This window comes from Pundamilia nyererei, unplaced genomic scaffold (genome assembly GCF_000239375.1).
Source record: "Pundamilia nyererei isolate P.nyererei 1_Seehausen unplaced genomic scaffold, PunNye1.0 scaffold00117, whole genome shotgun sequence".
In the NCBI taxonomy this organism is placed as follows: domain Eukaryota; kingdom Metazoa; phylum Chordata; class Actinopteri; order Cichliformes; family Cichlidae; genus Pundamilia; species Pundamilia nyererei.
Window position 1 is genome coordinate 663,271 of NW_005187518.1, and position 13,662 is coordinate 676,932.

At 43.6% G+C, this 13,662-nt stretch overlaps 1 protein-coding gene across 6 annotated transcripts; it reads left to right on the plus strand.

Moving 5' to 3' along the window:
• Window positions 1-6,803: 6,803 nt before the first annotated feature.
• fosb (FBJ murine osteosarcoma viral oncogene homolog B) lies at window positions 6,804-12,974 on the plus strand. 6 transcript variants are annotated; one of them, XM_005742124.1, is made up of 6 exons: window positions 6,804-7,095; window positions 7,450-7,637; window positions 9,795-10,178; window positions 10,545-10,652; window positions 11,068-11,415; window positions 12,512-12,974. In XM_005742124.1, exons 1-6 carry the CDS (start codon window positions 7,032-7,034, stop codon window positions 12,563-12,565), a joined length of 1,146 nt encoding a protein of 381 aa, XP_005742181.1. In that variant the 5' UTR covers window positions 6,804-7,031; the 3' UTR covers window positions 12,566-12,974. The 6 variants fall into 6 exon arrangements, with proteins under 6 accessions (XP_005742181.1, XP_005742180.1, XP_005742177.1 ...); XM_005742123.1 differs by having other exon boundaries at window positions 11,576-12,577; XM_005742120.1 differs by having other exon boundaries at window positions 11,068-12,577.
• Window positions 12,975-13,662: the final 688 nt, after the last annotated feature.

Consider the following 13,662-nt stretch of genomic DNA (forward strand, 5'->3'; position numbering starts at 1 on the left):
ATTTTTGTACATACTTTTCAGTAAGAATTTTAGTTTTTTTGTAGAATATTTAGAAGCGGCAAAAGGAATTAAATAATGTAAATGTAGAGTGTGTACATATGGGATTATTCAAGCCAAATTTAGTTTGTTAGAGAAGTTATTTTTACATCGCAGCAAACTCTACATAGGTGTCGGTATGTGACAACAACCGTAACTAACACACAAAACAAGACAAAAATGAAAACAGCGTTTACTACGTGTGCACAGGGGAGGGGAGAAAAACTGCTTTCGTCAGCTGTTTATGCCTACAATACTCGAATAGCTACTCGAATAGCGCAGCTATAACACTTTGAAATTCTATTCATGATTGGAATACCGTGACACTGCTGCACTTTGTGTTGAACTTGTCTGTATACTCATCATACGGAAATGTGGTTTTACGCAGCTCGTAATCACTTACACGGTTTACATAAAGGTTTTTGGTTAGTTGTCAAATATGTTCAGGCATAGCACTGACCTGAAGGAGGAAAGATAAACATGTTCCTATATGTTTTTATGACTTTTGTAATAAAACTAGATGCACAGAGAGAGAAACTAGAGCCAAAAAGAGCACAATGTAGGATTTTTAAGATGGACAGATAAACAGTGAATCTGAAGGTGATGCTGAACGTTCCTACAAATGTTTCAGCAGTTGACAAACAGATGCACTCCTGGAAACTGCCGAGATGGGGTGAATGAGGGGGAGGGAGCATGCAGAGAAGAGGAGACGGATACAGTGAGGAGCAGAAGAGCAAAAGGAAAAGGGTGAGGAGCAGAGGGTGAGCAGTGTGTGGGCAGAGAGGGCCGGCGAGGTGAGGGTGATGACGGGGACACATGCAGGTTTGTATCTTCCTGACGTGTGAAGTGTACACACAGTCCTCTCTTCTGCCCCCATATCTTTTCTCTCTCACTATGTATTGGATCCCACCCTCCATCAATCCCTCTTCCTCACCCACTCACTCCCTTTATTCCTACCTATTACTGGTCCCTGAAAAAAAAAATAGGGCAGCCATTATGTAAGGAAGAGAGAAGAAGTGGGGAGGGGGGTAGACTGTGAGCTGAGGGAAAAAAACAGGGTGAAACAAAGCATTCTGGATAGAAACAAGCAATCACCGTGAGAATGAGTAGGGGGAATAATGAAGTTGGCATGCGAGCTCTTCGTGCAGGTAGAAAGACGTGTTCAGATTCACAAAAACAATAGGGGACGGGAAAAACAATTAAAACCACAGCATAACAAGTAAACGTCCTCCATAGAAAAGGGTCCAATTAGGAGAGCCTGTTAGTGTTAAATATACATAGGCAGTAATTTGCTTTTGCAGACTTATTACAGCACTAAGGAGGCTACTGGGTTACAAATGTTGCAGTTGCTGTAACATACTTATAGGTTTCATCATATTAAAGCTGACAGTCAGCACTTGAACACGTTTGGATTCGTTTCAAACCAAGCAAACCTGTCTAAATAAAATCTGCAGTCTCCTCCAGTGTGATGTCTCTACTTAAGAGGACATTTTGACATGCAAATGCAGTAAAAGCGCAGTCGTGAATAATAAAATTAATGATGGTTGAATTCGATTTCGCCGGTTCAGTTTTATTGTCGTCTCATTGTGCTGCACGCTGGCTCGCTATCACAGCCTCACAGCTTAGCGCGACTTGTGTTTTTACTACAATGTCAAAGTGTGTGCTGCGAGAAAGAAAGTGGACACATATGTAGGCAATGTTGAGTTTACATGCAAAAAAATTCTACGTTTAATGACTCAGCGCTGGCTTTAACAACAGCATTTAAGCACTGTGTTGAGGCACACAGAGTTACTTTCCACCTCTGATCTCATCATCTCTCTCTCTCTCTCACCCGCTTGCTCTTGTCCCTCCCTCTTTCTGGCACTTTGCCTCTCTGACTGGCAGCGAGCCTGTTGAAAGTAGGCTAGGATTGACGCGCTGCTTGTGTCTGAGTCACAGAGAGCTGTGGAATACTGAAACCCACTGATTGCATTTAACTTTAGGCATCCGACTCCCATGCAGTGCATGATACAATAGAGCCATCCACTCTTGTTTCTGTGCCTCAATGCTGACGTTTATGGCTGCACTTACAAGCAGAAAAAAAGAAAAAAGATTGGTCTGACGCCGTGTACAATTGCACAGATGGTTATTTAGAGGCATTTTCATCACAACGGAAAAAGTAATGTCACTCAGAACATAGTACGGCAACAGTAAAGAGACATTATCCTTGTTGTCGTTGCAAAACAGTGGTTTAGGATGGCGTGCCAAATAAAATAAAAATACAAAAAAAACAAAGGATAAAGAAAAAAACCAAAATTTTTTACATTTTCTGCCATGTTACATTAACTTCTCCCTCACACATAGCTCGCAAGCATCTCTTTAATTTATGCTTCATCATTAAGTGCTGTCAAGGCCCTGTTTTCAGGAGGTCAGCAGTGCCATGGTCAACCATAGCCCTACTTACCTGCTTAACACAGAGGAAAACAACTATATGAAGCCTGATACCACCAAGCTAGATAAAATTAAATGACGTGAAAAAATTTTTGTCTCAGAAGAGTCTGCAACCAAGGTTGTGACGCATGCACAGTCGAATGTTTTACCTTCTCCACATACCGCTCTAAATCATCCCTGTGCGTGTGTGCCGTGTAAACTCGCGAGCTTGTTACTTGTCTAATGAGCCACAAGGATTACACCATATAAACACAAGTGCACGGACATAAACAGGACAAAGGCGAGCGGCGGCGGAGATGGGAACGAGAAAGACTGGAAAAGATGCGAGTGTAAATAATCTAACTGGCTCTCCACACACGGATGTCAAGGAGGTCATGGGAATTTTCCTATTCAGTGAGCATTAACTTCATGATACAAACTGTTCATTGTGGGCTCCCTGTGGGATTATATTGTCTAATCTAAACCAAAAAACTGTGGCTGTAACATCTGCAGAAAATCAGGCACTAGTTTACCAGCAAATGTGAAGTAAAACAAAAGCCAAACAAATGTAGCGAAGACAAATCAGACACAAGCAGAGCCTGAAAAACAACATAAATACTACAGAGAGTCGAGAGAAGGTGGAGGATAACACTGAGGCAATCTTTGGCTCCTCGCAACGAGGACAACGAGTTCGTACCTCTGCTCGTAAGATACACACAAAACAGTCAGCTGTGATTAGCGGAGAAATCTCTACAAATCTTAATCATTTACTCCATTCTTTGCATGCCATCACTGAAAGAATAAACCAGCTAGTACGCAAGCCAAAGGGTGTGTGGAGGTGCAAAATAACATGACTGCTACACCACTATAAATCAAACACCAAAGTTTGCCTGAAGTCCTCTCCTTAAACTTAGGATTTATTGCAAGCATTTGGTATCAATCCATATCTTGTAGTCCTGAGTGCATTCATGATTTTTACACTAAAAACTGCCATGACAATAAAGAAAATCTGTTAAATATCTGAAAACAGGCAGGCAGGAAACTCGTGCATCTTTGCAGAAATAAAAGTTCAAAAGTTTATGGTTTCATCTTGATTCAAATATTAATAAATTCAGGGCTCTGCGTTTTTAATTTCACCTCAAGTGCTTCAGCTAATGCAGTATACACAGGCCATGTTTACATAGGTGTGGAGGGAGACAGTAAACTTTGCCAAGAAAGAATTACTGCTGGATTTAGACGATACGAGTTTTCAAGCAGCTACAGAGGCCTGAACCACCACTTTAAAGATCATGTAAGAATGAGCTTTGAGGGGTTTTTGACCTGAAAGACAAAACAGTCCTCGTCGCAGTTTAATTTTTGCTGTACCGATCGAGCCGAAACACAGAATACAGCAAAGATGAGGAAGGAAACTGTAGAGTGGCCGAAAGAAGAGCTGTGGCATAAGAGTATGAGACGCTTTGGTTGGCTGGGGGGGGAGAAATCTGATCAAATTTCTCTCGGTTAGGTGGGGGAAGCCTGTGAGAGTTATGCAATGTTGTTGGGATATGGAGCCAGAAAGGGGTGTAAACAACACCGCTCTCAAGTGGGACAGGCCTAATCGTTGCCTAGTAACAAGTATTTTGGGCCAGACCAAGCAAACATGGCCCGCCTTCCAAAAGGAAACAGGGGCTGGCCTCATGAGCACAGTGCAAGTTAGTGACTTCCCGAAAATACGCTAAGAGACAGGGGCAAGCAAAACAAAGCACGTCAGGGGCATTAGACAACACCAACCACTTTCTATTTTTTCATTTTTACCTAGCTTGGCAGGAGTCTAGACCACCGCAAGTTGTAAACACACAAACTTGCGATGAAGTAAACAGTCTGGAGGGAGGATTGCAGTCTAGAAACTCCACACCATCTCTGACTAAAGTCTAGCCGTGACTAACTATTTAGGCCCATGGAGCCTATGAAGAAACTTGTGAAAAAACTTCAGCATTAGGTTTACAACCTTTACAAATGCAACCCTACTTGATGATTAGTACACTTGGCAAAGCAAATTCCTGCTGCTCACTGATAAAGTGTTGCTGTTTTAATTATAATCTATATGATCCAAGCAACTTATTGACGCTGAGTAGATCACCTTTAATTCACTGGAATGAAAGTTAATGACCTGTTTCACAACATTATAATTAATGCATAATTAATCACTTCTGCAGGTACAGGAGTAATTACTGCCCACCTTTTGTGTAACAGTTAATGTGTTTATTGCACGAAATAAGAACTGAGGCCATACCAACTGCATATTTAACGACACAGCGACTAGCGCATGGAGTCGGGAATTTTACCGGCGACTGCTCGGACGGTATGACAGCTAGTTTAGTGATGTTGAACCTGTAACTGCCTGAGGGTAGTTCAGGCAGCACAGGGTGGAAAAGGAAGATTAAAAAAACGGTCGTTAACGGTTAAAAGTGCGCTGAAACAACAACAGTCGCCGCACTGCTCTCTGCTCCTCTCCGCTGCTGCCACTGTTCTCTGTGCAGAAAGAATCCGGAAGCCATATTGTGTGCGGCTGCTGTCTTGTCACCCATAGCCGGTTGCCACGGAAACCGGTTGCTAAGCGGCATAACAAAAAAGACCAAATTTATACGTGCTTGCGTCAGATGCAACGGCGTATCCATGGCGACGCAACGCTACACACATTCAGCAAACCCGTGTACAGCACATGGCCCCTGCCTCTTTTAGCACACCGTGTCTCTTTTTAACCGCTTGTTTTAGAGATTATTAAAAGTAAACACGTCTTCTTCTGTCGCTGGGAAGCATGTCTGTATTTTTAATCGGACTAGATATATGTTGTGTTAAAATAGCGGAAGCTATGTTAGTCGGCAGTGATTGGTTTCCCCGTGAATGTGGGCTGCCTTTCCTGCGTTATCAGCCATTCACCTTAATAATTCCCCATCAGGAACAATTCGCATCGACGGAGTTAGTCATCCCGGTTCAGCCGCACGGCACCGGTAGCGGCAGTCCGGATGGGACACAGCGTCCTCCGTGGATCCTCGTCTCTGACGTTGTTGCGGCGCTGACTAATAACTCGTTATCCCCAACTCTTCCCTTTTTGCTCACGCCTTTTCACACACCGACTGTATTGCCGTAGCCCTCTCGCAGCAGCAAGCCCGCCCAGTGACACTGTGTGACATCACGAACACAAAACGTAGGCCTTGTATTTCACATTTTCATTCATGATTTGACACCCCATGTTCCCGCATTTGGCCCTTGGAGCGACCCTCCTCCCCCCAAGCCAATGCCAAACTCCCACCTGCCACATTCCCACTGCTGTCCGCATGTAGGCTTTAATAATGAATCACTTTTGTGCTCGTCCCGGTGATGTTTGCAATGACAGGCGCAGATTTCCGTCACTGCTGCCCACTGTACATGTCAGAATAACACTGCTGTTTACCAACTAATGTTTATTTTTCCTTTTTTTTTCTTCAGGAGGAGGAGGAGGAGAGGGGTGTGAATAAGACCGATGTTCTGACACTCTCTGAGTGCTCTCTGACTGTCCTGCCCACACTCAAATCCATAACAGATTAGGTGTATACATTTTAAAAGTTGTAAAACCTCGCTTGGCGTCGTACCTGCCCTCGGGTTTAAGGAGTGTTCAGGCACAGAAGAAAAGGAGGCTTTCCTTTCATTAAAACATTAGGCTCACAAGCACAGAGGACTCCCGAGGGCGTGTCCTGAGAAACTTTTCAGCAGGATTTCCCTCGCATGTTGACGGGATTCCGTCCTGAGCTGTGAGTATTGCATAACTTAATCCATTGTTTTTCTTCTGGTGTTTTCCAGGTTACGTATTATATTGTAAATAAAGAAAATAAATGAAATAAATAAATAAAGGTTACTTATCTATCCCAGTTACAATATCTACAGAATATATATTATAGGTTTATCCAATATATAGCAGACTAATAACAATTACAATTGGGTAAATGTGCCACTGATTTCAACGTAACAAACCTTCACATTATAGGAATATTATGTATTGCTATGACTAAATAAATGTCCCAATCAAAACACACGCAAACAGAGTCCTAAATAGATACTTTCCATATTTATCACCCCCGAGCTTCTTAAAATTTCCTCTCAGAAATTGTCAGACGGTGAGAAATATCTCATGCCCGTGATATGACCAAAAAAAAAAAAGAAGAAAGAAGAAAGTCTATTATTATCCGTCGACGAGGTGAGATTCTGGTCCATTTCAGTGGCAGAGGGAATCCCTCAACGTCACCAAGGATACCAAACACAACATCAGGCACAAATATGGTCATGTACGTCAGCGGAACTCCGAGGCGGGACTAGACCGTTGAAATGTCTTGCTTCTACTCTGGGCTTCATTCATAAGACAAGATCTGCTACTGTGCACCGTAATATAGCAAGCGTCCTCCGGCGTTCCGTGAGCGGACTTTATGGATGTATATTTGCACGTTTGATAAGGTCGGATAACGGAGAGCACTGAGAGGATTTACCGCTGAACCGGGGAGGACTTCTTCGCAGATTGAACTGGTAGACCTCCCTCCCCCGTCTAAAAGCGGGGAACTGGATTAAGAGTCTTCATGCAACTTTTTTGGAAAGAGACCAAGAGCGTTTCACCGGGGAATAACAAGAAGACTTACATAGGTAAGAAACGCTTACTTTTTGTGGCTGTGAGCGCAAACGGTTTGAGAGCAAAAGTCGCTTTTTGAAAGCGCACTATTTTAAAGTAGGTCGGGAGCATCTGTCCGCTTCAGACGGCTTCATAGGAGATGCTTAAAGACAGTTTCCCCTGCTGACACCGGTTTAAACGCATAAAACACGCTGCTGCAGGCTACTTATTAACCGCCTGCCATCATTTATGAGAGAACAGCCTAATTTAAAGCAAGCGCCAGCTGGCTTGTGTTAAGTGCACCGAGTTTAACATCAGTCATTCTCTCATTACAGTACCTCTCCTCCTTTAGTAATCTTCTTGTGTGTGCCGCTGCCCTGCCGCTGCAGGTGACATCGCTCTCTCTCCGGTACCTGCAGGTGTCGCGTTCTCTTTCGGCCCCCCCGGGGAGATGTACCAAGGATTTCCCGGCGACCCAGACAGCGGTTCCCGTGGAAGCTCGTCTCCATCTATAGAGTCCCAGTACCTTTCCTCCGTGGACTCCTTCGGGAGCCCGCCGACCACCAGTGCTCCACAGGTAAGTTCCAGTCAGCAGACTGGAAATGTAATGAAAACAAAAGTCGGAGAGCGTTTTTACCTCAGATTGTTTATTCGTTTAAAAATGCAATATGACTGACACGCGATCACTGGGTATGAACCTGTCATTTAATTATGACATGTGCTTTTGCTTAAACACACTCTGCATGGTGTGTCAGTTGTATAAATATACAGAATATAAAGGTATTTATGGCTTATGAAGCAGTGGGCTCTGTCACCGCTAACAGAAGACCGACTACACCAAGTCAGCACATTTGGTGTATCCGGTCTTTCTGCAGTCAGAACTTAAATGACCGGGATGACTGGATGTAAATTCAACGTCTGTGTGTTGACTGTAGCCCCGGTGGCGGCGTTGACAACGTGCTCAGCGCGGTTGACAGCGCTCTGGAACTCTCCGACGTAAGCGCCGCAGCCCCGCCCCTTTGCCCCGCTTCTCTCCTTCCACTCGCTCCGCTCTCCTCTCGCCGTGACGTAAATGCCCGTTCTATTTTGGAGTGCTACGTCGCGTTGCCAAGGGGAACACCGGGGGTGTGAGGGAGGAGGAGGAAGGAGGCGGGAGAGACGCCGTTTAGAGAAAAACGATTGGTGGAGGCGGTCGCTCTCAGAGCCGTCGGTCCAAACGTCTGAACGCGCTTTCAAATGAATATTAATGAACGGCGATACTCCCCCGAGTATGAAATATAAAATACCAGCGACAGATTTGAGCTTTCCACGACTATTTTTAGACATGGGCGCAGAGGAAAACTTAATAGCCCGTCTTTTTTATTTTAACAATAAAAACACCTACAGTCGTAAATTTCAAGTTTTTTTGTTGTTGTTTTTTTGCTTAAAGTTAAACAAAACATTCTTGAACACCCTTTTAATTCAAATTCTCTATATAATGAGAAATCCAAGGCTGCTACCTTAACACGTTTTGGCTCCTACCTCTACAACAAATAGCATTTCTCCACTCTTTGGTAAATCCCACGGAAAAGGTGGTTAAATGAATATCAAGAAATGGAAACAAGTCAGAAACTGGGTCTAGGTAATATAGGCCTACAACAGGGGTGTAAAACAGAAGACCCAAGTGTCAGAAGTGGCCACAAAAGTTTTTAATCTGGCCCACTTGACAGCTTTGGAAAATGTGAAGGAGTGCATAAATTTTAGATTTTCTGCTGTATTTTTTTTCATAGGTTTTATGGCTTTTGTACTTCTCCCACGGCTATTTATACTTCACCAAAGTAGTAACAGATAAACAGCTAAATGGCAGAATGTTCCTGTTTTTTCACTGTCTACTATAGAAATGCATGATTTATAAAGTAAGTTTACAATAGAAAAAATAAATAAATAAAAAGAGGACATTCTGTCTGTCAACTAACAAACATTTCCAGCTTTATAATTGCAGGACAGTCTGCGCAATGAGCTAACAGAACTTCTTCCTTAATTTTACAGATTTATTTCTTACAATTTAAGCCCAAAGTGGAATTTCTCTATCATCTAGAAAAACTGAGTCATATCACCTAAAACTGCACTTGTTTTTCTTATATTAAAATATTTCAGGGGTTTAATGTATGATTAAATGTCTGTAGGCTGCATGTGGCCCACAATGTGAAATGAGTTTGATACCCCTGGCGTAAAATGTCTGATCACTAAGGAGTCTTAAAACTGTATCACGTCAGGTAGCCTAAACCTTTCTTTATGTAATTGTTAACATAATGGGTCCAGGCATATTAAATTATTAATGTTAATATTCTTCTTTCTGTTTGTGGCAGCCTAGCATGACTTTCCTAGTATATGATAAATACTAGTATCTCTTCAGCTGTTGTTTTATACATTCAGCCACATTCGGAGCAGAGGGTTTTTCACACCTTGTTGTAGTTTATCTACAGTCAGATGAGAATAGCAAACAGATACAAATAGTTTTAGGTGAAATCTGAATTTAAATCATTTTACACTTTAAAGCAGATCTTTATTGCAGCTGATGAGAATTTCAGTGCATGTTTGTACTAAATGTATCCGGTTTGCTACAGTGATCGGACTGATGCACAGATCCCAGCTTTTTTTTCTGGTTTTTCTGTATCTGTCTGTATTTTTTTTGCTGCTCTACCTGATCTGAGCTCTGGTCCATAAAACTTAATTGTCGACATCTCCTCCTCAGGAGTGTGTGTCAGCAAGTGCTGGCTTGAGCATTGTGGGCAGCGGGCCAGGGACAAGTGGTGGAGGTGAGATGCCCGGTTCATTCGTGCCAACCGTCACTGCCATCACCACCAGTCAGGACCTGCAGTGGATGGTACAGCCAACCCTCATCTCATCCCAGGCTTCTGGACAGAGTGGCTCCACCGGGACCACGACCATGACCCAACCAGCTTCACTGGTTGATCCGTTTGACATGCCAGGCCCGAGTTATTCCTCGGGATCTGGATTCACCCCACCGAGTTCAGAAACTCCAGGGCCAGCAGCTGGCCCTGTCCGTCAGTCCAGAGCCCGAACTCGGCGTACACGAGAAGAGTCTGTGAGTGAAGATGGAGATGTTGGTGTGTTAGTAAGTTTGCGTGCTTGAATGGTTTGTCTGTTGACCCTCGCATGTTATACATGCACTGCAGGTATATTGTTTACGAGGAAGCCAGTAAAGGTAATAACGCTGTGTCTGTAATGTTAAGCAGTGGTGTGTGCTAACACTAATGGGTGGGTGGGTAATTAATTGGTGTATTTGGTGTTTGCTTTGGTATTTTCTCATTTGCACAAACCTACTAAACGGCAGAAGGCTAGTTCACTGTTCAGGCACAAGCAACTTTTATCTGTCAGCTGTGATTAAATGTAGCTTTATTTGGTGTTTTTAAGCTAAATTAGTCAATTAAAATAGCCAGTGTTTTTTTTTTAAGCTAATCTGTATTCTTCCTTATCTTAGCTAACACCCGAGGAAGAAGAAAAGAGACGTGTTCGTCGAGAGAGGAACAAGCTGGCTGCTGCCAAATGCCGAAATCGCAGACGAGAACTTACAGACAGACTGCAGTCGGTGAGCCTGGCCCTGTTCTTGCTTTCAGAGCGAATGATGATGATAATTGCATATTTTATGTTACCTCCCATAGCATCGTGTGGTGGGGTAATAAATGCTTGCATGTGTGTACAAGAGAGAGGATTATGGTAATGGGTGTTTAGCTGCAGCGAAGACAATTACAGTCCTCAAAAGAGACTATTGTACTTTTGGTAGTTAAGGCCTAATTAACATACTCTTCTATAAGCCACCTTGCATATACGGCTGTAGGGGAAGCAGGGAGGTATTTCTACTGGAATAAACACAAAGAAGATTGGCATACCTAACACTCCTTTCTTCTATCTGCTGCACATCTTCTTCCCATTTCACCCACCTTTGCCTTGTTCCCGTCTCCTTCTCCCCCATTTTTTCTTTCATCCTCTGTACCAACCCACAGGAGACAGACGTACTGGAGGAAGCAAAGGCAGAACTGGAGGCAGAGATCTCAGAGCTACAGAAGGAGAAAGAGCGCTTGGAGTTTGTGCTGGTGGCTCACCAGGCAAACTGTAAGATCCCATACCAGGACCAGCCTCAGCAGGGCTCAGCACAGCTGCCTCCAGTGCAGTCCCAGCTGCCTCCCCAGGCCTTACAACCGCCTGTCTCCATTGTGGGCTTGACTGTGAAGGAAGACTCTTTCTATCTGCCTCCTGCCTACACAGCCCATCCTGCCTCCACACAGTCCCAGCCTCCGGTTCAACAGCAGCAGCAACTCCAGCAGCAGCCTCAGCCTGGAATAATGCAGGAGGTAGAGTTCTCTAGTTCTTTTTATGGCTCAAGCGAGCCAGCACCTGGTGGGCCATGCCTTATGGTCAACGACAGTGGTGGTGGTGGTGTTAACCATGACGATGCGGCCATTGGCAGCTACAACACCTCATACACATCTTCATTTGTGTTCACCTACCCAGAGGGAGCCTGCGGGGTCAGTGCCAACCAGCGGAACAGCAGTAGCGAGCAGTCGTCCGATTCTCTGAACTCGCCTTCTCTGCTGGCGCTCTGACTGACCGACAGACACACGCATACACATGTTAACACACACGCACATTATTCTCGCTGGAAGTAGAGGCTGAAGTACACGCACAGTACCGATCAGCCTCACCGATTGAGAAAAAAAATAACAACAAAAACAACCAATGGTTTACATCTGATTGGATTATGAGTTTACACATTCTGAAATGTATCCTAATTAAGAGCCATACAAATAGTTGCACATTAGGTCTAACCTTTAACATTCACTATATTTTAGTTTTCTATTACACTCGCAACTGGACATTATGGGTGAATAAAACTGGGTTACGAAAACTGAGTCCAAGTTGCCAATCTTAAGTTCTGTGGCTTAACAGATTAATTCACAGTGAATTCTCTTAAGCTTGTACTCTGACTGAGTAAGAAACAACACGATCACTCCGACAAGCACAAGCGCCCCTAACTTGTTCCCTCTGTCGGTTGCCCCTCTTCCAGTGCTCCCATCCTTTTCCATGCTTTTCTTCCTCTCGCTGAATGTATTTGTGCAAATCTGAAATAGGGACGAAGGACGCTCTGTTCAGGTTTTCTTCTCGTGGGAGACAGGCTGCTGATCTCTCGCTCACCTCTAACTGTTCATCTGCTCGACTTCCCTCTGCTTCTTCATTTGCTGTTTGGACTTGGCAAGTTAAGGATCTGAGTGTCACAGCCCGCCACTAAATCTTGTGCTTTTTCCTTCTCTCGTTTTTTCTTTTTCTTTTTTTTTTAACAAAAAAACCACAAAAAAAAAAAATCTTCTGACGTCTGCCTACCTGCTGTGCGACCCATCTCTACCCATCTCTGTTTTCTCCTCTTCTGTCTCTTTCTCCTTCTCTCTGAAGTCTTCGACCCCCGAGAGCCCGAAGACACCCTCCAGCCCTTGGGACCTTGAGTGAAAGCCGGCTCAACTAACATGCCCCCCTTTGAACCCTGTCATACAAGGACATGGACGCAAGCCCAACCAAACGGAAGAGTCTTTTCTTGGAGCACGTTGCTCAAATCCTTACAGTGAACAGCAGCTAAATACTCTGAACACGCACACAGACGCATAATTGATGAACAAACACATGCAAAAAAAAAAAAAATGCAAGATGGATGCCACTGTCTTCTGCTGAGCCATTTTTCATGTTGTTCACACAATGAAGATTAGACACACCAGTTGTGAGGATATAGAGAGACTTAAGGAATTAAGGAAGCAAGCAGGAAAGGCTCTGAGGGAGTCCGGATAGAGGATGGCTTTCATTTTAACGACGGATTTTTGTGACCAAAAGTTTAAAAAAAAGGAAACAAAACAAAACAACAACAGAAAAAAAGAATAAAAAAACAAATAAAACACACAGAAAAAAAATCTTCTCTTGCCAACTGTGTGGAAGGGTGACCTCAGTAAAAACACCTCCATACCACAGAGCCTCATCGCCCTGGGCCGACATGCGTATATTCACGCCATCGCTTTCAGCAACTGAAGATGTTTGCTGCAGCGCACCAGCTCAGAGTTTTGCTCACACTCATTCAGATGTGAACCGATGCCTTTATTTAGAGGACAGACTTTTTCTTTTTTCTTTTTTATTCTTTTTTGGGGATAGTGATTCAGACAACCTCTAAACATTGGGCTCAGTGGTCTCTGTACCTCCTCTGTTCTCTAACGGGGATGAGGCGGAGGTGCGTTTATTGTGAGTGCGTCCACTCTGAGGCACCTGGCCCGTTTATTTCTTTCTTTATTGAGGTTGACGGGGCCAGTGAGCACAAAAGCAAGACCTGGAAACGAAAGGGGAGAACGTGTGGGCTGTTGTTTTGGAGTAAAGCGTCCTTTCCTTTGCCTGTGAATTTGTAATTTTTTTTTCCCTGTATGTTTGAGTAAGAACCGTTATATATTTTAATGTTTATATTTGTTTGTGTGTTTCATTGTTTTGCATTGACCTCCGCTTTCTCCTGTACTGTTAGCGTTTATTATTATTTTTGTATGTTTTGTCATTTTAAGTGGGAGATTTCTTCA

Excerpts from the sequence above, each read along its gene's own strand:
- fosb (XM_005742120.1), top strand. The coding sequence starts at position 7,032 with ATGCAACTTTTTTGGAAAGAGACCAAGAGCGTTTCACCGGGGAATAAC. Across the intron at positions 7,638-9,794 it reads CGACCACCAGTGCTCCACAG|GAGTGTGTGTCAGCAAGTGC; the intron begins GTAAGTTCCAGT and ends TCTCCTCCTCAG. Across the intron at positions 10,179-10,544 it reads ATGGAGATGTTGGTGTGTTA|CTAACACCCGAGGAAGAAGA; the intron begins GTAAGTTTGCGT and ends TCCTTATCTTAG.